The sequence below is a fragment of the Poeciliopsis prolifica genome, unplaced genomic scaffold, assembly GCF_027474105.1.
Source record: "Poeciliopsis prolifica strain line A6 unplaced genomic scaffold, Auburn_PproV2 SCAFFOLD135, whole genome shotgun sequence".
Taxonomy (NCBI): Eukaryota; Metazoa; Chordata; class Actinopteri; order Cyprinodontiformes; family Poeciliidae; genus Poeciliopsis; species Poeciliopsis prolifica.
Genome location: NW_026562510.1, coordinates 54,626 through 77,180, shown reverse-complemented (window position 1 = coordinate 77,180; position 22,555 = coordinate 54,626). Strand labels below are relative to the sequence as shown.

The 22,555-nt window shown below is 42.1% G+C and overlaps 5 protein-coding genes across 5 annotated transcripts; 3 read left to right on the top strand and 2 right to left on the bottom strand.

The window, feature by feature from the left end:
• Positions 1-542: 542 nt before the first annotated feature.
• Positions 543-2,660, top strand: LOC129355449 (C-X-C chemokine receptor type 2-like). Its single transcript, XM_055025035.1, has 2 exons — positions 543-572; positions 1,122-2,660. The coding sequence occupies exon 2, from the start codon at positions 1,124-1,126 to the stop codon at positions 2,174-2,176; it is 1,053 nt and encodes a 350-aa protein (XP_054881010.1). The 5' UTR covers positions 543-572; positions 1,122-1,123; the 3' UTR covers positions 2,177-2,660.
• A 901-nt stretch (positions 2,661-3,561) lies between these two features.
• slc19a1 (solute carrier family 19 member 1) lies at positions 3,562-8,943 on the top strand. Its single transcript, XM_055025072.1, has 6 exons — positions 3,562-3,650; positions 4,780-5,325; positions 5,858-6,602; positions 7,228-7,420; positions 7,714-7,855; positions 8,003-8,943. Exons 2-6 carry the CDS (start codon positions 5,119-5,121, stop codon positions 8,201-8,203), a joined length of 1,488 nt encoding a protein of 495 aa, XP_054881047.1. The 5' UTR covers positions 3,562-3,650; positions 4,780-5,118; the 3' UTR covers positions 8,204-8,943.
• A 415-nt stretch (positions 8,944-9,358) lies between these two features.
• On the bottom strand, positions 9,359-13,645 carry LOC129355480 (uncharacterized). Its single transcript, XM_055025073.1, has 11 exons — positions 13,380-13,645; positions 12,397-12,552; positions 12,196-12,324; positions 11,948-12,111; positions 11,733-11,826; positions 11,523-11,618; positions 11,389-11,409; positions 11,184-11,204; positions 11,048-11,074; positions 10,904-10,966; positions 9,359-10,774 (listed from the first exon to the last, which is right to left on the bottom strand). Exons 1-11 carry the CDS (start codon positions 13,477-13,479, stop codon positions 10,752-10,754), a joined length of 894 nt encoding a protein of 297 aa, XP_054881048.1. The 5' UTR covers positions 13,480-13,645; the 3' UTR covers positions 9,359-10,751.
• Positions 13,646-13,812: 167 nt separating this feature from the next.
• On the bottom strand, positions 13,813-18,008 carry LOC129355433 (cytochrome P450 4F3). The gene is made up of 13 exons (XM_055025014.1): positions 17,723-18,008; positions 17,498-17,642; positions 17,370-17,423; positions 16,975-17,102; positions 16,614-16,735; positions 16,386-16,532; positions 16,112-16,241; positions 15,963-16,029; positions 15,475-15,604; positions 14,939-15,072; positions 14,720-14,784; positions 14,558-14,640; positions 13,813-14,480 (listed from the first exon to the last, which is right to left on the bottom strand). The coding sequence occupies exons 1-13, from the start codon at positions 17,924-17,926 to the stop codon at positions 14,261-14,263; spliced, it is 1,629 nt and encodes a 542-aa protein (XP_054880989.1). The 5' UTR covers positions 17,927-18,008; the 3' UTR covers positions 13,813-14,260.
• A 1,800-nt stretch (positions 18,009-19,808) lies between these two features.
• LOC129355447 (insulin receptor substrate 2-A-like) lies at positions 19,809-21,754 on the top strand. Its single transcript, XM_055025033.1, has 5 exons — positions 19,809-20,221; positions 20,353-20,602; positions 21,031-21,280; positions 21,358-21,524; positions 21,644-21,754. The coding sequence occupies exons 1-5, from the start codon at positions 19,917-19,919 to the stop codon at positions 21,752-21,754; spliced, it is 1,083 nt and encodes a 360-aa protein (XP_054881008.1). The 5' UTR covers positions 19,809-19,916.
• Positions 21,755-22,555: the final 801 nt, after the last annotated feature.

The following is a 22,555-nucleotide window of genomic DNA, read 5'->3' as shown; positions in this document are numbered from 1 at the left end:
AACCGATTTCCAGAAAGTGGAAAGTGGGTGTTGTGAAATATCTTACAACACGAAGCTGGTTGCCCAACGAAATCCTGCAACAAACACCCTGTGCTCTATGAAATCATGAATTTCAGCCAAATAAATCATTAACTGTCAATGAGTGTATCCCAATTTTGCGTCCGGTGAATCATCAGAAAGCAGAGACGGGCTCAGGGAGGCTTATTATTTCTATAAAGTACAGGTTGTTTGTTTTTTTGTTTTTTTAGAAAATGTAACATTCTACAAATTTATGGTTTGAGGGATTCAAACTCCAAAACAACATCGAGAAACATGGTGGCGGGAGGTTAATGATGTGGGCCTGATTAAAATTACCCCTTTATTCTTAACCTATAAAACAGATTATCTTAGAGGAACATGTTGTAGTAGTGAAAAGCGTTGACGCAGTCATGTTCAGGAACACACGTAAAAAAGGGAAACAGGACATTAGGTCAACCTGCACTAGAAAAAACCAGCAGGACAGAATGTGTTATCAGAGAAATTACCACATTGGTGCAGTCATTTGGATGCTGAGGTTTCTTATCAAGACAGAGGTGAGTTCCTGATGCAGTTAATCTTCTATAAAATTTACAGATCTGGCTTAATTAGTGACATTTGTTATAGGTTTAGGGAGAACGCTGAAATTAGGTAGTTTTAGTTGATGTGTTTAATGTTTTTGTACATACTTTGTTCAGTGTTTGTCTGAATTTGTCAAATTCAGGCATTTGTCTTATTAATAAAAAAACAAGATTGTATTTTCGACACTAAATGCAGGTTGGAGGCAGCGCACCTCCAAAGGTCTTCCTGTATGAAACATCTATGAGATTTGAAGATGGAATTTATTTTCTGACATCCACTGGACTTCAATGATATTTTATATTGCACAGTTGCTATAGAAATATTTATTTGTGTGCGTGTTTCAAGCAGGACCATTATTGGTGGTGCACAGCCTAAATTCTTGCATATATATTTGTGGTTCGGTATTTGCCGATTTTTCAAAAACAGCCAATCCAGTTGTGCCATTCATTCTTCCAATTAAAGAACTTCCTCAAACTGTTTTCTTTAGTGTAAAAGAAAGATTTAACTCTGTTTCTTTCCCATAGCCATGTCCCTCACCTACGTCTTCTCTGACGACTACTTTGACCAAAATTACACATTCGACTTGAATCGAAACACAATACCATGTAATCCAAAGCCTCTGGATGCTACGGCTGGGGCGATCTCGTCTCTGATCCTCATAGTGAACTTTTTACTGGCGATCCCGGGTAACTTGCTGGTAGGATGGGTGATCAGCTCCAGCAGACAGGTTTTGACTTCATCAGATGTCTACTTGTTCCACCTGACCGTAGCAGATGGACTCCTGGCCCTGACGCTCCCATTTTTTGCAGTCGCGCTGGTTTGGGGATGGCTCTTTGGCGACTTCATGTGCAAGTTCCTCAACCTGGTCATAGAAGCAAATTTCTACACCAGTATAATCTTCCTGGCTTGCATCAGCGTCGATCGGTACCTTGTGATTGTGCACGCCAATGAGACCCACGGGACTAAACAGCGGAAGTGCAGCAGGATCCTGTGTGCGGCGGTCTGGGCCCTCGGTTGGGGCCTCGCTTTGCCTGCCCTTTTCCACGACGCCTTCAAGCTTGACGAGGACTCCGAGAGGTTCATTTGCGCAGAACGCTTTGACATTGGCAGCGTCACCAGTTGGAGAATCGCCACTCGTGGGTTTCGACACATTTTCGGCTTTCTGATCCCGCTGGCCGTCATGGTGGCGTGCTACGGCGTCACCATTGCCAGGCTGTTGAACACTCGCGGTTTCCGGAAGCACCGGGCCATGCGGGTGATCATAGCCGTGGTGATCGCCTTCCTCCTGTGCTGGGCGCCGTACCATATAACCATGATGATCGACACGCTGATCAGAACCGACCTGATATGGTTCGACTGCGGCTTCAGGAGGTCGGTGACCTTAGCCCTGGACGTAACCAACACCCTGGCTCTTCTGCACAGCTCCATAAACCCGTTCCTATACGCCTTTGTGGGAGAGAAGTTCAGAAAGAAAATGAAGGACCTCGTGCAGAAGAAATTCAGACAGGAGAGGTTGTCAGGGTCAAAGGTCAGCCGGTCAACCTCTCAGACCTCGGAGGGACCTGGAACAATTCTCTGATGCGTTTGAGGTCTTAAACTTAGATTTGTACTGCTTGTATGCTGATAGGAATCAACAAACATGGAGACGTGTCCAAATCTGTCACAAAAAAGTAAATAAATAAATTAGATCCACATTAGGACTTATCATTGTTTTTTTATTTGTTTGTTTTGTTTTGTTTGGCAATAAAAGACAATAGATAATTAAGTTATTTTCAATGGTTGGACTTCTTGTACTCCTCTTAGATATGACACATTGCTGCCATCTACTGAAACTTGTCATGTTCCTCCTATGTCACCTCATTTCATTGAGCAGTAGCAGATTTTAGGATATATTTAAGAAAGTAAAGTACGGTTAAATCCCTTAAAAGTATAATTTTACCACATTTACAATTGCAGTGTAAAGTTTCAACTTTTATCTTTCTTCTTTGTGAATAAAGACAATGCTGAATGTGTGCTTTCATATGCAAATACCTAAAAAAAAATCTATCCAAACTTGTTATGGTTTGATTGTAACCAATAAATCTATTTAAAACTTGTTAAATGGATGCAGTCTTGTTGAGTTCATAACCAATCTAAGCTGTCTTGAATTTGTTTTAACTTTTCCAAGATTAAATTTATTTCATTTTACACATTTGCATCTTTACAGTAAAGTTGTAAAGCAGATGAAAAGAGTCCCAAAATCATCATGGACCTCAGAAATTACCCATTAAACCTGAAGCTAAATAAACTGAGTGTCTGTTAAATGAAAGCTATTTCTGCTGCCGTTGCACTTTTTTTTTTCTCCTTCCACTCAACTTTCCACTCATGGCAAAAATATTGCGTGGTTTGTCTCCCTCTAGTGGCGATGAACCACACATGGGAATAGAATATGTTACCATGTGGATCTTTTTAAATTACATAGCGTTTGCGTAATAAAAATACTTTTATTGCTCTAATGTACATTTTTCAGCGAAGCAGGAAGTTGTAGTTTTTAAAGTAAACAAAAATAAATGAATCAAAATTAGCTTCATTTGTGAGGTTTGAGAACAAGCTAAGGATTTTGGCATTTAAATTATTTATATATTTACTTTTATATATGTGATATAGATTCAAATTATATTTTTATACGGCAAAATATAAAAAATAAAATGACATGCTGAATTACTATTATTATTAATAGTAGTAGTAGTAATAGTTGCTGCAATAGCAGTGACCTACCACAAGAGGTCATACATAACCTTTTTTTTAAGGAGAAAGATTAGTTTAAAAATAAAATCAAGACAGTTATAGTGAAGATGTTATTATTGTAAAATTTAAGCATATTGCTCGAGACATATAACAAAAGGATTAGCCAGTTAAAATTGTTCTTTGTGCGTCATTTCTGTGTCAGTTGCACAAAAAACAATCCCCCCAAATAAACATCTGATGAGACTCCTAATCATCCTGGTTGTGGGAAAAACTGCATTTCCCAGAAACCCCAGCGGATTTGAAGCGTTGCAAGTCGTCCACGCGAGGTAACATAACTTTTTACATTTTTTTAAAAACATTTTTCATGCCTCCCTTTTATGCCACTGAAATGTCACAGTTTTCAACGGCCAGCCGTTAAAAACCGTTATCTGTTCTGCTGAGGTTAACTTGCGTTGACGCCATTTTTAATCATTTGCGCTGTCCGAGTCCGCATTCCTCGAATGCTAAACTGTTAGCTGCAGCTTTCGACACATGTCGTTAAATATATGACTGGAAAGCTGCTGTCTCTTTGAATATATGGGTTAACCACATCATCAGCAGCTAGCTGCTAGCTAATGCCGGAACACGCTATAACCGCATGTTAGGTGTTTGTTACGTGCTTGTGGTAAAAACCGAGCTCGTCTTCTGCTGCACTGTGTTGTCTGCATTATAGTAACACCTGGAAACTGCAGAAGGACACATCAGTAAAGTGCCCATTAAAATGATTTTATTGCACTTTAGAACGTTCTGGGCCTTGCAAAAGTATTCACAGCCCTGAAAAGCTGGATACAGCTCTTAAATAAATATAAATATAATCTAGCAATGAAGGATTTCACAATAATATCACTCCAGTAAAAGTTAAAAGTATGGTGCTTTAAACCCACTTGTAAAGGTGTATTTTTGGCAAAAAAAAATAACAATAAATATTAATAATTACTACCAAGTCTGCATACAAAAATAAAAAGAATTTTATCACTTATGTGTGATGTATCTTATTCCAACTTTACACAAGAAACCATCTGAAAGCATGATGCTGCCACCACCATGTTCTATTTACAATCTGTAATGTTTATTTTCCTGATTGTCTTTTCTTTCTTTTTTTTACTCAGAGGGCAGTGATTTGTTGACTCTGTTGTTTTTTGTTTTTTTTTTTGCATGGAGTTTAGATAAATTAGCTTCCTGATTTGCATGTATAAAATCCAGCACATGTTGGTCTCTGAGGTGGAGAACATCTCATTGGCCATCATTTCATCATTTTTACGTCTGATCTGAGCCGTTTTTAGACCAAATGTGGAGAGATTCTGTGTAGGAAAACAATAAAAAGGATAAAAATAGGAAGGTTTTCCTTTTTACTTTCCGTTACGCAAGACAAAGTCAGGTTGGCTCTACTAACAGAACACGCTGTTATCATTTCAGGTCAACAATGCGCCGAGCCTCAGCTGCTCTGTCGAACAATATTGAACTGTCGAAAGGGGCAAAGGTCAACAGCTTCTCTCTCATGCGGACAACGGCATGCCAGCTGTGTACCTACTATTTCATCATCCTGTAAAATGGTACGTTCCAGGTAGCTCAGCCTGTGTTCACTCAGAGGACCAAGCGGTGACGGACAGCGGCGCAGGGTTTCCTCTTTCGTTCCAGCTGGAGCAGTTTTGCTTCACGTGCTGATCTGACAGAGCAGCAGAAAGGCAGCACTCCGCATCCAGGGGCGACCGACATCCAGCTGCGGCGACGGCAGCGGACGGGGAAGACGTGGACATGAAGACCCCGCCGCCGCTGGGAGATGGCGACGGACGCGGGGACGCGGAGACGGCCGCGGTGCCGTGTCCCGCCGAGGACCCCGGGAAACTGAAATACTCCGTGATATTTCTGTGTTTCTACGGGTTCATGGCTTCCATAAAGCCCGGGGAGTCATTCATAACACCCAATCTGCTGAGCTCAGAGAAGAACTTCACCAGAGAGCAGGTCAGTGGGGTCCAACATTGATAATTAACTCAGAGGAAACACAACAAAGGCTTTCCAACTGGCCTTGTACTGTTGCATTTCACCTTTGTGACTGTCTATCTGGTTTTTCTCCCCGGATGAACTCCTGTGTTCCCCTGATCACTGATCCGTCTTACTCGAGGTCATAGGTCACATTGTTCCTAACTGCGTCATCGGAGGCTGAAGAGTGACTTGTACAGATGTGATTTTGTGTAATGATTTCGGAAATGAGCTTAGAGCTCAGAAAGGTCGCTACAGCGGTGAAAGTGGAGCGACGACTCATGCTAAAAATCAGATGCATGTTTTTCATTTAGTATTTTTACACAAGCTTGTGAAAAATAAGGACAGTTGTTTTTATTTAGTATTTCCATCTATTTGTATTATTAAAATCATATAACAATAAAAACTATAAAGGTTTATAGTGAAATAAGAGTTTTAAGGAGCCAGGATTTGTCCTGAGTTTGGACAGGATATACGGGGAAAAGTTTTAACCCGGCGCCGCTGCTGTCCCCAGGTGACCAATGAGATCACTCCGGTGCTGACGTACTCCTACATGGTGGTGCTGGTGCCGGCCTTCCTGCTGACCGACCTGCTGCGCTACAAGCCGGTGCTGATCATCCAGAGCGTGAGCCACGTGGTGATCTGGGTGCTGATGCTGCTGGGCACCACGCTGCTCCACATGCAGCTGATGGAGTTCTTCTACGGCATCTCCATGGCGTGCCGCGTGGCGTACTCCTCCTACATCTTCTCCCTGGTCACCCCGGCGCTCTACCAGCGCGTGGCCGGGTACTCGCGCTCCTCCCTCCTGCTGGGCGTCTTCGTCAGCTCCGTGCTGGGCCAGCTGTGCCTGTCGCTGGGCAGCATCAGCTACCGCACGCTGGACGCCATCTCCCTGGGCTTCGTGAGCTTCGGGCTGGCGCTGGCGTGCTGCCTGCCCTGGCCGAAGCGCTCGCTGTTTTTCAACCGGACGAAGAGACAGGAGCCGGCGGAGAAAGCCGCCCCTTCCGAAACGGACGAGATGAACCCCCCGCGGGCGGTTTCGTCCTCGACGGCGCGCTGGAAGGAGTCGGTCTTTGTGCAGATGCTGCTGGAGGTCGGGAACATGGTGAAGAGGCCCAACCTGAGGCTCTGGTCCCTGTGGTGGATCTTCAACTCCACGGGGTATTACCTGGTGCTCTTCTACGTCCACATCCTGTGGAACAAAGTGGATCCCACCTCCAACTACAACGGCGCGGTGGAGGCAGCTGCCACCTTACTGAGTGAGCGCTTTACCTGGAATTATCCCATCTGCTGTTAACGGGAATATATCTGATGTACGCTGGACTTTGTCCAACACAGGGTTAGGTCATTCTACCTGATATGTGGGTCCTTTGAGATTAGCATATGCTGCCACTTTCTGAAAATGTTCATATAGGCCTTTAAGAAAGCGAGAGAAGAGCGAGATGAGCTGGGCGTTTTCTATCGAAGTTAAAGTGAGTTTTGTAATCCTTGTGAAAAAGTCAAGGAAACCCAAAAGAAAACATGCAGAGTCTGATTGACAGATGATAATAAATGACTTCTAATTGGATTTTTCCAGCAGGAAAAGATCAGGTTTCAGTTGTTTCTTCTAACAATTAAAGCCATATCTATAGTCAGAGGAACCATCATTACCGGCTGGATAACCTTTTGTCCTCATTCCTCTAGAGCTCTGAATTAAACCACCTGCTTTACTTTCTATTTTTACCTCTTTCTGCACTTTAAACTGATTAAGTAACCTGGAGATCACATGAAAACACTAAAGTGTCATAAAACAAAACGTGACGATGTTTGTTTGACCTGCACTGATGGATTTCTGCGTACCGTTCTAAAGTCATTGACTGTAAATGATTCCTTTTCTGTTTGCAGGTGCAATCACCTCCTTCCTGGCGGGCTTCGCTAAAATCCGTTGGGACGTCTGGTCGGAGCTGGTCATCGGCGGCATCACGGCGCTGCAGGCCGTCATGCTGCTGGTCATGGGCACCACTGGAAACATCTGGGTCTGTTATTGTTGTTACATCCTCTTCAGAGGATTCTACCAGTTCCTGGTTCCTATCGCCACGTGAGTAACAAGAGAAAAGACGTTGTTACTGAGGCATGATTCATTTTTTTATTATAAACTGATAATGACTGAAATTTGTCAATTTAATTTAAAATATATATTAAAAAATACCGCCCTCTGAAGTGGCATTTATACGGCAATCCGGTTTATGATTTAATCCTTGCAGATTGAGAAAGTTGCATCTGGAGTAAAACGTTTCCTGTTGTCTAACAGCTATAAAGACTTATTCCTGCAGGTAGCGCCCTCTAGTGTTCAAACTGCTCAGTTGGGTGTTGCTGTCTTCTCACCTCCAGATTCCAGATCGCCTCGTCTCTCACCAGGGAGCTCTGCGCTCTGGTGTTCGGCATCAACACTTTCTTGGGGACGGTACTGAAGAGCATCATCAACCTGATATTTTCAGACAAGAAAGGCCTGGGATTAGACGTGAAATCTCAGGTGAAGGAGGCATAAACATTTACAAAGGCTGCCTGCTTAACCCGTTTTCTCTTAAATACAATCAAAAAACTGGCTGATCCTCCTGAGGATGTGCCAAACGAAACGTTTCCCACCACCTCACCTCCTCCTTTCGATTTTCTGTCGCAGTTCCACATCTACTTCATCTACTTCACCCTGCTGATCGTGGCGTACGTAATCAGCGCTGGCGTCGTCCTCGTGCGTCACTACCGGACCCGGAACCGGCGGGAGGAGGAGGCGTCGCCCGACAGGCTGCACACAGAGCTCATGCCTGTTTCTATAACCTCCGAAGCAAAACTGCTGTCCAACAGCCAAAGTGTCAAAGCCTAAAGGCAACAAACACCTGGGAGAAGCTGCTGAGGTGCCAGTCATATCACGCTGGTGAAGATGGCCGACGCGTCGGGTGTTTTTTCTGAGCCTTAATTATGCATCTCCCTTGTCTTCTGCTATGCGAAGCCTCTTGCACTACATTTGTGTTTCATAAAACAGTCACAGAGCACATCAAGTTTGAAACATATTACTTTTTTCCTATCTCAGCACTCCGATTGTACTTGTTACAAATATCTGTAGACAAAATCTGATTGTATTGATTTTGCTGTTTTTTTTATTAACAATGACAATCAATACATGCTGAAAGCTAAAACATGACCACAAACTGCTGGACTGTCTGCAGTGTTTGATTTTATTTGTAATAATCTAGTATTAATTTGTATTTGATGTAAATTTTATGCTTTTGTTTTGGGGGTTTTTGTAGGGCAACTCAGTTTTTATTCCTAGATTTTTTTTCAGATTTAGTGCCACAATTTATGAAAGAAAAACTGCTGCTTTTACTTTGAAATTCATAGGAATGCAGTGATACCTAATCCTGCTGCAGGTTAAAGGTCAGAGTGGACTTCTAATTCCCACACAGCAGAAGTTTCACTTTGTCATATTCATTTTTCTTCAGTAGGAGTCAATTTTTGTTCAGAATGTGATCAGTGTGTATTTTTTACTTTGATAAAAACCATCTGAGATACAATAGGAAAATGAAAGGTTTTATTTTTTATTCATTAATAAAATAATACTATCTACTTCTGCTGTTTTTTGGCACTTTTTCATTTTAAGACTTTGACAAAGTAGAGCACAAGTACTGAATTGCACTGGTTTATTATAAAATCAATTAAAATACATTGTTGGACCATGAAGACAATCAGGACATATGAAAAGATTTGCAAAGCTCTCATAACGTTATTATTACGTTATTATTCTTGTTTTTTCAGCTGTAGATGTCGCTGACAACTCTATTGTTTTTTTTTTTTTCTTTTTGGCCAGGATTTCTCAGCAGGTGGTTCTTTCAACTGAACTGTTTGTACAGCTGAATCACAAAGATATGAAAAAAACTTACCTTTTGATCACAATATACTTTCAGATGAAAACAAGACCCAAAAAAAGTCACTTGCAAACATAATTAGCAGAAATAAAAAAAAAAGTTGAGTAGAAATTCAATGTTTTAATACATTTTATCTTTTATACTGCATAAACCAGATGAACATTTGCTGCCCTCTAGTGGTTAAACAATGAAAAATAATGCAAGAAAAATAAGAACTGGGTTGTTATTGCATTTATTTAATGTACTTTAGCTAAAATGAATCAGAGCCTGCATGAGTTTTCTTTGTAATAAATAAGCCAATGTTTAAAAAAAATGGAGAACCACCGACATTTGGGTTGATCTCAGCACAAATCTCTTAAATACCTCAACTTCCTGTTCAAGTAGACGAATGTCAGTTGTTTAAAAAAAAGGCTATACATGAAAAAAACAAAAAAAGTAGAAGAAAAACATAGAAAAGGAACAAATTTACACATTTAAGTACATTTAGGGGGGGTTTTTTTTATCTCAAAAGGCCAAAAGTGACTGAAAAACTTCCATGATGCATTTCTGTTATTGTAGTGTTTCATAATGTCATTTTTCACAATTAAAAGTTCCCCAAACCAACCTGACCCTGTGTGAAAAAGGAACCTTAATGCGCCGAAGCAGAACCTGCTGGACGACATGATGAAGCAACACATCATGTTAGCTGGGTCTCTGATCTCTATGTAATTGCGCAATTTGACATTTTGAAAATAGATTTGCTTCATGGCAACACACATCTCATTATTTGATCAAAGGTTTTGGCGCTAGGATGACGCAGTTTTTCGGTCATATTGAAATTTTGCAAAACTGCAATAGAAACAGTTTTTGTCAATGCATTGATGTTGGTGCTTGGATTGCCCTCGTCACATAAAGCCAGGTTGGCTTTGATTGCTTTTTTTAGTATTAAATAAAATCATAAATCTGTAAGGAGGAGCATATTTCATCACTAAAAGCTAAGTCACAAACCCAACAGTTCTGCACTTTATTCCTCTTTTCTTAGCTCGGTTGCTCTGATGCAGACAAAAGTGCATGAATCCCGTCTCGCATCAAACCAGGAGCAGGCGCAGATCCGATTAGGTCAAAGTACCAGTGGGTGTCATTTATATAAAGTCTTTTCCAGGAAAGCCCACTGTACCGGGTTTCCAGGAATTGTCCGTTTGACACTTTGGAAACTCCTGAGCCAAACCGCCAAAGGATCGGCGGCCCACCTCTTTTCCTCTCTAATTAGGTTACTTCCTTTTACAAATATCACTGAAGTGCATGTTTCAGACGCTGCAATAACGACAACAAAAAGTGTTTCCTATTCAAATGTAACAGTGGAGCAGGTTATCTTGGTGCATACTCTCCAGTCAGTTGTTGGTTTCAGTGCCAGTAGAAAATGTCAAAAACATTCTGAGGGGGGGAAAAAAGAAGAAATGACAACTTCTGGAAAAATCCATCCTTTAAAATGTTTGTTCCAGAGAAGATTCTGCCGATGACGCCGTTTCACTAATCCCTCACTGCAGTGACCTCTGTAAGAAGAGGAAAGGAACTAGACTATAGAAGATAATTTTCCTTCAATTTAAATTGGAAATAAACAAAAGAAATATATATATTTCACTTTCGAGCTGAAAACATCAACTTTTCTAAAGCTATCTTACCATCTGATTGATCTTTTAGTGGAGTGGTGTTGCCGTTGGATTCTAAAGCAGCAGCTTGAGATTCTGCAACAGAAACAAACGACCTCAGTGAAATGTTTGACATTTTATAGACAAAAAGGAAAGGAAAATCAGGTTTAGACTTACCCTGCGCCATGGTATTCCTCCAGAAATCTGAAACCAGATTAAAGAAAAACATTTTTGTGTGAACATAAACGTGTTTCTTAAGTTAGCAGAGATTTTGAATCTAAAAAGGGTTAAAATTGTCTTGTCGTCTATTTACCTTTTTCCCAAGGCATAGAGGCTGCAGAGAGAATATGGGGAATCAAAAGCAAGTTTATCTTTAGACATTTATGCTACATCAACAATGCATCTTAATTTATATGAAGTACAAACAGATGTATCATTGCATTTAGGTCAAAATTCATTTGACCTAAATGCAATTCCAAAGAAAATTTGGAATTAAAATGGTTTTAAAGGAATCTTACATTTATTGAAGAACCATTCTCCTAAAAAGAAAAAAACCCCAATAATTTTACACTTTGAAACAAAAACCAGGCATACAACAAAATATTGACATATTTACAGTCAATATATGTAAAAATAAATGAACTCTCATTACCTGTTTTCATTCTGTGGCCAATGGCCACCAGTATCACAAGAAACAGCAATACCACCAACACTGTGACTCCTGTGGAAATCCTCGGTCCACTTTGAACTGAGTTAAAACCAAAAACATACAATGACTCCATCTGGCACTTAATGGATTAACTAATGATAGGAAAATAGTGACTGGAGTTGCACAAATCAATACTTTATGGGGTCAACTCACCAGCTTTGAATGGGTTGGAGAAAGGTTTGCTTCTCTCCTCACTGACTGGATTCATCATCTTACAGCTGAACTCTCTGACACCTGCACTGTCGCCCTGCAAGAAAAATCCTACAATTATCACCAACACAGGATTTGTTAACAGAGAAAACATTATTTACCGAAGATTTTAGGAGATTTTTCAGCCTCTTATATTTGACGTATGAGATTATTAATACCTTTACAGTGTATATTTTGTTTGAGGGATCTAAAACTTCAGCGTTGTCAGTCATCCATATGTATGTTACTGGTTTTGCTCTGGTCGTGTTTCCCTCACAGATCAGGTCACATGTGTTGGTACCTTCAGGGCAGGAGGAAGCAATGGAAGGTACAGGAACTGGAGCTGGAGTTGGAGAAAGAAGAGATCCGATCAGGCTCTTGTGTCTTTTAATCTAAAACTAGTCCACACTAAATCGGGGTTGATTACCAAGTACAAAGAGGTTGATCTTGTGGTCAATGTCAGTGTTGTCAATCACTGTCCTGTACACGCCGGTAAGATCAAAAGTCAGGTCTGTGATAGTCAATTCTCCAGTCCGGTTGTTCAAGTTGATCCGAGCTGAAAACAAAAATAGTTGAGAATATTATCTTTCAACTCACAAATAAAACAAAGTTGCAAAAAGTCCCTTACCTTTAAATCTCTCATAGATTATTAAACCTACTGGGTCCGAGTCGACAACCAGATCTTCCCCAATTTTCCAGATGATGCTTTTGGTTGCGTCACTCACAGACCCTGTTTTTGGTTTGAGCGTTAACTTGCCTCCCTCCTTCGCATAGATCGTTTCATCTGTAAGAGATTCAAAATAAAAACAGCAGCAGTGTGAATTTATATCAGTGATTTCATTTTAAAGCGAGACACACATTCAGTTCTTCCTCAGACTAATTCAGCCCAAAACGGTCTCTTAATTTAAGTGTTTTACTTACAAAACGTTCTAGGATTAGCATAGATAGATTTAATTGAGATAGCCGAGGAGGAAGTTTTCTCCAGTGACACTGGTTTGTTGTGCAAATCTCAAGGACCAATGAAATTGAAGACCTGACTCATAATAGTGGCCATCTACTGACCCTCCTCTGCTGCTTGAACCTAAAACACAATTTTCTCAGAGCAAAACAAAACACAGGCTTTGGAACAGTATAAGACGCATCACCAAACTATTACTTTTGTCATTACTCCAGACACCTTCATTTGTCTAAGTTATAAGCAAAGAAAGACATCTAACTGGCCCAGCAATAGGTGTGGGAGGGGTGGTGTGTCACTTTACCTCACACCACCACAGTCATCTCACTGTGAAAATAACTGGAATCAGAGGGGATTTCTGGACAATAACAGACACACAGTACCACTAACCACAATGACAACACATTCATTTCCTTGTTCACTTGCATGAAGAGGGAGTTAGTTAGGGAGTAAACACAACTTTTACTGCAATGTAGATGTAATATTTCTTTTAAAACAGGCAAAATTGGTTCAGATCATGAAAAATGTTCATGTATAACCTGCAGCAATAACTGGGTGGGGCAATGCAGTTTTAAACTAGGCGCACACTCACTGAAAAAGAGCCAGAATGAAGTTTATTAGGTCGCAGCAGATTCAGGTGGAGGATCTGGACTCACCTGAGGACACAGGGGCCGCGGACAGAAGAAGAAGAAGAAAAGGAAGAAGAAGAATCCATCCGGGGCCTGGAAGAGTTTTGACTGGAGACGAAGAGATCATGGCGATGGTCTGAGGAGGTTATGAACGAGGAAATGGGTTGCTTCCGTCTGTGACTCAAAGAAACATGTCCAGCGACGTCAAACTGAGATTAAAGGCATTTTTAAAAACCCTGAATTAACGTAAAGCAGGGTTTTCAGTCGGAGGCCCGGAGTGACTGCCAGTTTCGAAACGCCGGAAAGTGAAAGTATAATTGTGACATGACTCCGCCTCCGAGACATGTTTAAAAATATTTTTATCAAACTGACTCTTATTGTTTCATATTCTGCTAGTTGGCGTTCATTGTATAGTCTGTAGCTTTGTTTTTATTAAAGTTGAGTCGAGTTTGTTGAATTTAAACTGTATTCAAAGTCTGAAGCGGAAGTCTTCCGCCCCCCAGTGTCCAGAGTTTGGTACTGCAGCAGCTTCTGACCAAAACACAATGAAGCAGGTTTATTTATTTTAAATAAATAAAAGTGTCGCGTTTAAATTCAATTATTTAAGTAATTCACAAAATTTTACTAAATGTGGAGCTAATTTATTAACATGTATAATCCTTGCACAGTTAATACAAAATAGCTTAACACATTTTTTTATTATCTAAACGATTACATGTATGAAAAAGCCATTCCTGTATTTGTTAAATAAATTAAATTGTGTTTTAAATCTTGCATTTACAATGTCATTAATATTTATTAGCAATTTGGGGAAAAGAACACACACACAATGAAACACATCTTAAAACAGGGTGAAGCAGAGCCTTGGTTAAAATGCAATGTTCAATCTTATATCGTGTTTTTGCATTTTACAAATCATTTATTTGCCAAAAGCTTGATTCACTGAGGGCGTCCAGCTGCAGCCACAGGCCTCCCTCGGCGCGCAGGACGAGTTGGGGTAAACGCCGTGGCTTCCCGGAGCCGCTCCCTGCCTCAGGGTTGACCCCCGGGGTCAAACGAAACCTCAGCAGGGTCAGCGCCACGACAACCCGAAGCTCAGCCATGGCAAATTTCTGACCGATGCAGTTCCTGCGAGCAGACACGGATTAAATTCACCACTGATAGATAAATTCTTGTTTTCTTCAGGAGAAAAAAAAAAACTGAACCTGGGTCCGGAGGAGAACGGGATGAAGCCGTGAGAGGAGCGACTCTGTGCGTTGCTCGGCTCAAAGCGAAGGGGATCGAACTCCTTTGAAGCACATTAAAAAGTGTCAAATTTAAACAAATGTCAAACTATTTTGAGGGGATATTTATTGAAATTTTCTCACATGTGGGTTTGTCCAGACTTCGGGGTTGTGGTGTGTCCCGTAAAGACTGACCAAGCAGATTACACCTTAGGGGAAAAACAGATTTCACTTCTTAAGATAGAGTTGTCACAAGGAGGATGCGAAAGCTTTTGCTACAGCCTAAAGTAAAATAAAGTAAGACAAAGTAAAGTAAAATCCTGTATTTATCATAAAAAACTCCCAGAAGGCCCAGCTTCTCACCCTGTGGTACGGTGAGTTCTCCTGGCAACGCCACATCCTGGGTGTACTTCCTGGTTACAGCCTGGACAGGCGAGTGCAGCCTGAGGCTCTCTTTGATGCACATAGTAGTGAAAGGTAAGTTGGACAGGTCCTCCCTTCGAATTAAAAGGTGTGTCAGTGTAACAAACAACTGCAGCTTGGAAAAGTATTTTTACCTTTTGACATTGTTCACATTTTGTTACTTTACACCCATAAATTTCAGGGTGTTTGTTTTGTTTACTCCACCTGCAAATCTTTGGGTTTGCACACTGACTAAAATGGCTCAGACATAGTCAGGCTGGCTATAAGGCAAGTCAATTTTCAAGTCTGAACTTTGACTAGGTCATTCTACTGCACAAATAACACATTGTTGTTCATCAGGAATGTGACTCCTGGGTCCGGTTATCGGACAAAACGTTAAGAAAAAACTTTACTTTTCCACAACGGAGTGAGTGTGTGTGTGTGTGTGTGTGTGTGTGTGTGTGTGTGTGTGTGTGTGCGTGCGCGCATCTTCTAACCACTGTATTTCATGTCCATCTCGCCCCTGCATCAGCTCCATCACTTCCTGCCTGCATTGCTCCTGATAGTGGGGATGGCGAGCTAAATTGTACAGCGTCCAGCAAATTGCGCTAGCTGTCGTATCATGTCCTGTGAGAAAGGTGATTAATTGATTTTTGTTTTTAGTCATCACAAGTCATATCTTCATTGCATGTTCTCCTAATATTCTGCAGACTTATGCTCCAACTGGCTGCAAGGTGAATTGCTGAGAAACACAGCATACTTAAACACAGCATACTTAAATGCTGTGTTTCTCAGCATTTAAGTATAATTTGATCCAAAATACTTTAAAAAATAAGACCAGATGTAAACGTAGAGATACAAGTGGTAAAATAATTATCCGTATGGAAAAGATTTAAATTAATCAGTTTAGTCTGTTTCGAGCTGTATAGTTGCAGTTCACATTTTTGGCAGCAGAGGGCGGTGTTTAGCCAAAACACCGTCTCACCTGCAAACATGAAAGTGTTGGCTTCCGCCTGAATCTCCTCATCTGTGAGTCCTTGTCCGTCTTCATCCTGTGTTCATAGAAATTATTTTTTTTATTTTTCTTGGAGTTTAATTTGTCATATTTCGTTTTATAGTCCGTCCAGTGCTCACCTTTGACAGCAGAATGAGGTCCACGAAATCTTTCTTTCTCTGTGGCGCTGCAGTCATGCTGCTTAGCGTCTCTGTCTCCCTCTGCTGGTCAATGAGAGCACGACGCTTCTGCACAACATCCCTGGTGAACCTGCAAGGTCAGCATGCAGTTATGCACAGAAAATATGTAAATAAGTTTATGTGTAAGGGTTTGTGGAAACACACGGTGACTGAAGTTGTCATCTGGTGTAATTTTCAAAATGTTCTCCTTCCTACTAGATGAGTGACACACTACCTGTGTACCACACTCAATGCTCGCTTGAATCTCTTTCCCTGCTCAGTTTTCCAGTAGATCCAGTCCCAGTGGTGCAAAATGCGAAGGCGGCGATCTATCACCAGGTCGCTGAGCTCCACGATGGCGGACACGTACTCGCTGGTGGACCTGGAGACAAACATGTGCTGCATTAAAGCAGAAATCCAGAGCAGAGGTGAGAAATTTGGGGTGAAGCAGTTAAGTCCTCACTCCTGACAGTTGCTCTGGTAGCTGAAGGCACATTTTAATAAGCTGTCCAGTGTCATGAGGGTGACATGGTCAAACATCTCTATGTTGGTTGTTCCTCCTGCCACCAGGCGGCGCCATTTATTCTGGACATGAGAAAACATGGAAAAGGTGCTCTGAGTGTATTGGTCTTTCAACAAATGTCCCCTTTTTTCCAGCTTGTATGCTCCAATTAACAATTAATTGATTACTAAATTAGTTGACAATTAAACCAATTAATTCAATTCATCATTTCACCCCAATATAAAGTTTTGTCTAAACATGTTAATGGTGTTTTTTTCTTTAACTCAAACAGCAAATGCACGTCTCAGAGTTTGCGCCTTACATGCATGGTGTTGGTCGAAGAGTTAAACGTCAGGACGTAGTTTCTGAGGATGTCGAAATGGAAAGCCGGGGTCAGCAGTCGCCTCTTGCGAGACCACTCCTCTCCGTTACTTATCAGCAAACTGTGACCTGTAAAAAATGAAATCAGGTCAAAAATTATATGCTAATTTAACTTCACTTCATATTCATACACTGCTCATTGAAAAATATTTAACTGAAAAAGATGAGTGAATTTAATCGACTAAAGATTGCCTTTAGTCGATTAAACTTTAATCAGTTAATCTAATTAAAACTAAACATTTGTGATGTACAAAGTATTTCTTCAGTGATTAGATCTAATCAGGTTTTACAGTGTACTCAGTGTCTTCATGAGTTAACACAACATGTCTGACTCACCCAGCCAGGGTCGCAGATGCCCGTAGATAAACTCATCCTTCATCGTGATGTCGGCTTCAAGATGGAGTCAAAATATCAGTGTGAGCTTTTTGGGTATTGTGAAATCACCTCTTGTGTTTTGTTCGTACCAGGCGCCATCAGCAGGGGCTTCACGTAGTCAGGATGAAAGACTCTGACCAGGTGGTAAAAAGGCCCCAGGAACCAGGAGCAGGAGTGCTTGAAGGTCTGCACCAGTTCATCCACCTGTTGGAGACCTTCCTCTGTACTCTGCATCTGAGATATTTACATGTTTATTTAATCTTTTTGGTTTTTCAAGTCATGCCGAATGTTGAGGGCTGGATTTTGAGCCTTACCTGACCGAGGTGACCAATCAGCCATGAATGCGTCTGCGGCTTGTTGAAGCAGGACAGCCTGTGGGTGTACCAGGCGTGACGCACCAGCAGCCTCGCCGTCCAGACTCCCACCGCAACCAGCAGCGCGGCCCCCATCAGCTGCAGGAGGAAGCTGACCCCAGACCAGCTGAGAAGCTGCGACAGGACCCTGTGGAGCAGGGCCATGACGGGAGACAGGAGCAGAAAATAAATCAACAACTGCTGCTGGGAAGATCTGATCCGACGGAGGCGGCTGACAGCCTGTTAATCTGGAAACATGCAGGAACTAAACTTCTTCCGCACACCGTTGTGCGTATTTCATAACAGTTGCTGACATTGTTATGGCCCCACTTCCTTCTGTCTGTTACATGCGGTCACTTTCGTCATGTTCGCCACATGAGATTTCGTGTTGATGTGAACTTAACTGCAAAAACAAACGGTAGGCGATGGGCCAACATCCTGGAAAAAGGAGGAGGAAAAGTTACACATCTTTTTTAAAAAAAAATTACAATCTAAGATGTATGGGGCAATCTGTTTTAAGGTTAAAGAAACCTACAGTTCACGAAGGAGACACAGCAAAAAGCACTTTAGTCAGATGACTAATTCAACCTCCATTCAAAATGCTTGATGTGGTTGGAAAGTATCACAGAATGGGGGCACATGGTGGTGACACCGTTATGCTGTGGGGAAGCTTTCCGTCAGTACGAACATAGAAGCTGTTTGGTGTCGATAAAAAAAAAAAAGAAGAGATGAATCAGGCTGAAAAAATCAGCTTGAGGCTGAAGATCTGAATGTGTTTGTGCTTCTTGAGGAATATGAAACTTCATCTTCTTCAGTTTCAGGCTGAAACTCAGTTTACCGGCTGCAAACTTGTTCAGCTTATTTTTGAATAAAAACTGTCTGAAAATAAATACAGAGGCAGGAAAAGCACTGTGGCTCATCTGATACTTTTTTAAGCATACCTTGCTGCGTTGATCCGTGTTTTGCATTTCAGAATTTCCTGAAGTCCGCGAACGTCTCTCAACAGGCGGAGAAGGCAGCAGATGCTTAACTCAAGCTACGTCAGGCTTTTCTCCTGGATTTAAATATTAAAGCTTGGAGGTTTAAAAATGTAAAACTCAATTGCTACTGTCATAGAGCTTTAAATCAGTTAAATTTTAACAGGTTAAATACCTGAATTATCCGTTTCTCAGGCGAAGTGTCGTTTTTACGAGGCGCTCCTGAAGGTCGCATTGATTGCCACCTGTCGCACCTGTGACAGTCGGAATCTGAGCGGCTCCCGAAAACCCGAACAAATCATTTCCGCTTGGGATTTTCTGCTGTTTGTGAGAGAAAAGAAACCACAAAACCACAAAACGTGAAAACGTTTGACTGGGTTCAGAGTTTCCACGCGTCATGGTGACGTCTTCCACGTTCAGGTGAGTTTAAAATATTACTGTGACGTGAAAAAAAAACGCCACAAAGCTGTTTAACATGACGCACAAAGACTGACAAAACAAACTATCTAAATAAATCAAATATTATTGAAACATTGTATTTATTCAGCAACTTGTATGTTTTGCAACTTATATTCATTTCAATTTATTAACTTTTCATATTCATATTAAGTTGAATGTTTTGCATTTCAGTCATTTATATTTTTATGTGCTGTTTTATGCAATTTAGGAACTAATTGATGCCAAGTTGAATATAGTATCAAAATAAATGAGTCACAATCACTGACTCATTTCAGTATCTGATATTGGCAGTAATTTAAAAAAATACTTATTTCTTTCTATAAAGATGTTGCACTCTATAAACATAAATAATCCAAAAATATTATTCATTTTTAAATAAATATTTTTGATCAAAGTTTCAAGAGATTTTTTTTCTGGTGAAATTTCACAATGCCAAATGATGTCACCATTTCCTTTAAAATATATGAATTTCAGCAAAGCATCAAATGCGAGACTTCATTGTGTTGCAAAATAACCCTCCTTTTAATTAAAGTTTTAATTCCTCTGTCTTTATGTTGCAGACTTTAATCATAGTAAAATGGCGGAGGGGCATGACGGTTCTGTCAAAGAGGGATTAGTCGAGCCTCCATGCACCCCTCAGTCGTCGCATCACTGCAGCCTCGCCCGCGCAGGTGACTCTCCTTCGCAGTTTCACCTGAAGAATCGTCACACAGAGCAGGATGGAGACGAGGACGCAAACGAATCGCCTTCATCCCGCTGCTTTGAGGAGCTGTTCTGCACCAGAGAGGCCCCAGTACCGCTGGCCCCTGGCGGACGCTTTAATGGCCGCCTCAGGGCCGCAGGGTGGCGTGGTGAAAGAAGGTTATCTGGGGAAGATGGAGCTGAGCCACAGGAGGTATTTCGTCCTGCGAACGGGAAGTCACACTGGTCTGAGCAGACTGGAGTGGTACAAGAACCAGGAGAAGTTCACTGCAATGGAGAAGTCGGCTGGGAAGGCCGCTCTGCTTGGAACCAGCAAGAAAGGGTAGGAGGGAATAACTGCAACAGGAGAGCACTATCACATTATTGCTACAAGCTTCAATTTCTGTATTTGAACTTCTTGTGGTCGCATTTCTGTCGGATGTGACTAAAATTCATCAAAATCTTCCCTCTCAGGGTCATTTACCTGCGTTGCTGCCTTGGTGTGAGTCGGAGTGGCAGTTCCGGAAAAGGCCACACGGTGGCACTGTATGACAAGGATCAGAGTCTGGTGCTGGTGATGGAGGAGCAGCAGGAGCAGGAGGATTGGTACCTGGCCATAAAGAGGCTGTTGGAGGAAGAGCAGAGAGATGAGGAGCATGAGGAAGGGTTTGATGAAGACGATGACGGGTATTGCACTCTGCCGCCTGCAGCGTTCTTCAAAGAGGTAGGATGGGATGTTTTACCTTGAACTGTCCAGGCGAAAGCCGGAATGCTGCAGAGTTCGGAAAAGTCTGGGTTTAATTATCCTGATTCCAGGTTTGGAAAAACAGACTAAGACTGAAATGATCAACATTTTTATTTTAAATTTGCTAAATGAGACCCATCTCTTTCTCAATGAATAGTTTAGCTGCTAGGACACGGTAGTGTTTTTTAAATGATTTTTTCTTTTATCATATTGAAATGTGTGTATTTTGCAAAGCTGCAATGGAAACACTTTTTCCACATCATCCAAGTCACATAATCAACAACTGAAATCCATCAAACCCACATTTGTGACACAGTTCTACATCTATTCACTGAAGAGAGTCTCTTCTTCTACTTTTGGTCTGTCGCTGCGTCATTTGGCTCTTGCTGCTTTCGTCTTTGTCTAAGGTTTGGCCCGTCATGGTGAAGCCCCGAGGACTGGGCTCCTCCAAACCGTTCACAGGGGAGAACCGACTCTGCCTCACAGCATCGACACTCGTTCTGGTCCGGCGGGGGTCCAGTAATGACTTGCCGTCAGTTACGATACCCTTGCTGAGTGTTCGGCGCTTTGGACACCTGGATGGCTTTTTCTTTTTGGAGCTGGGCAGGTCGGCGCCTCATGGTCCTGGAGAAATCTGGATGGAGGCTCGAGAGGAAGGTAATTCGGCGCAACATTGAAAAGTTCTGCTTTAAATGAAACTTTTTGACTTTGGTTTTTCTGATTGGTTGGCTCAGGAAAACCAGTTCTGGCCCAACACATCCACGAGTCGGTTCGGGAGACCGTGAGATCCCTACGAGCTCTTCCAGACTTCAGCAGATCTCTAACATCCAGTCCCAATCAGCAGCCGGGCCTTCTGGCCTCAAAGCGCTGCAGGCCCAAACAGAGAGACAAGCCGGCTTATGTGAGAACTCTGACACCTCGGGTTCTTCATCCCAGAAACTCTGAGGGCCAAACTAGTCCTGCACGGTGTCACAGAAGAGCTCAAAACCCAGACGACACAAAGTCTGAATCCTCTCTGAGCTTCACCTCACACCAGAGCCCAGCTGGGTGCCAGCAGAGCCCAGCTGGGTGCCAGCAGAGCCCGGCGCCGGAAACCACAAGCCGCACCATGCAGAGCTGGGAGTCGGCTGAGAAGGAAGAAGAGCTCGGATACATGCTGATGTCCCCGACTGTCGGCCACAGCTTGTCTGAGTTACCTCAGGATGATTATGTTGTCATGGAGAGTCCACAAAAACTCAACCGGCCAGGATACTGCTCCTCTTTCCTCTTCCTCTTCCCTTCAGACGTCATTCAGCAGGTAAATTGATTAGGAAGCCTCAGTAAATATAATTCAAGGTTTGAACTCTATCTTCTGTGTCCTCACAGCTCCACCTGTGATGGCTTCTCTCCTCTGCATCCTTCACGCCTTCAGAGCAGTGAGGTCAGTCAGCCATGCTGCCCAGGGACGCCACTAGAAACCAGCCTTTCTGCCCAGCCACAGCAGGATCAGGACTTTGATCGCTCTTTGCTGATTCCTCCATTCCTGTTGAGCGGAGCAGGAATGAAAAAGCCTCCACGGTCCAGTCCAAACGTGGATACAGGTCAGTTCAGTCGCCCTCAACCTGTACAGGAGCGGGTCAGGAGGAACTGGCTGCCAACATGTCTTCTTTCTTGCTTTCAAACTGGGGAGAGGTCTTGAATGTTGGAGTGATTATGTTTCTATCTATAACTACAAGTGTTTAGTAGTTAAATGATAGTAAATGTTGGGGTTAGATGCTGTGCAAAGTGTTGGTCCACTGGAAGGGGGTCTGTTATCTCTACCTTCAAGAGGAAAGTGAGGATGTGGCTGCAAAGGTTGAAAAGAATGATGTGCATCTGGTGTTTCTGCACTTTTACACTTGTCCAGAGCACAAATGTTTTGACAATCACACGCTCAAAGATGATTGGGCTTTA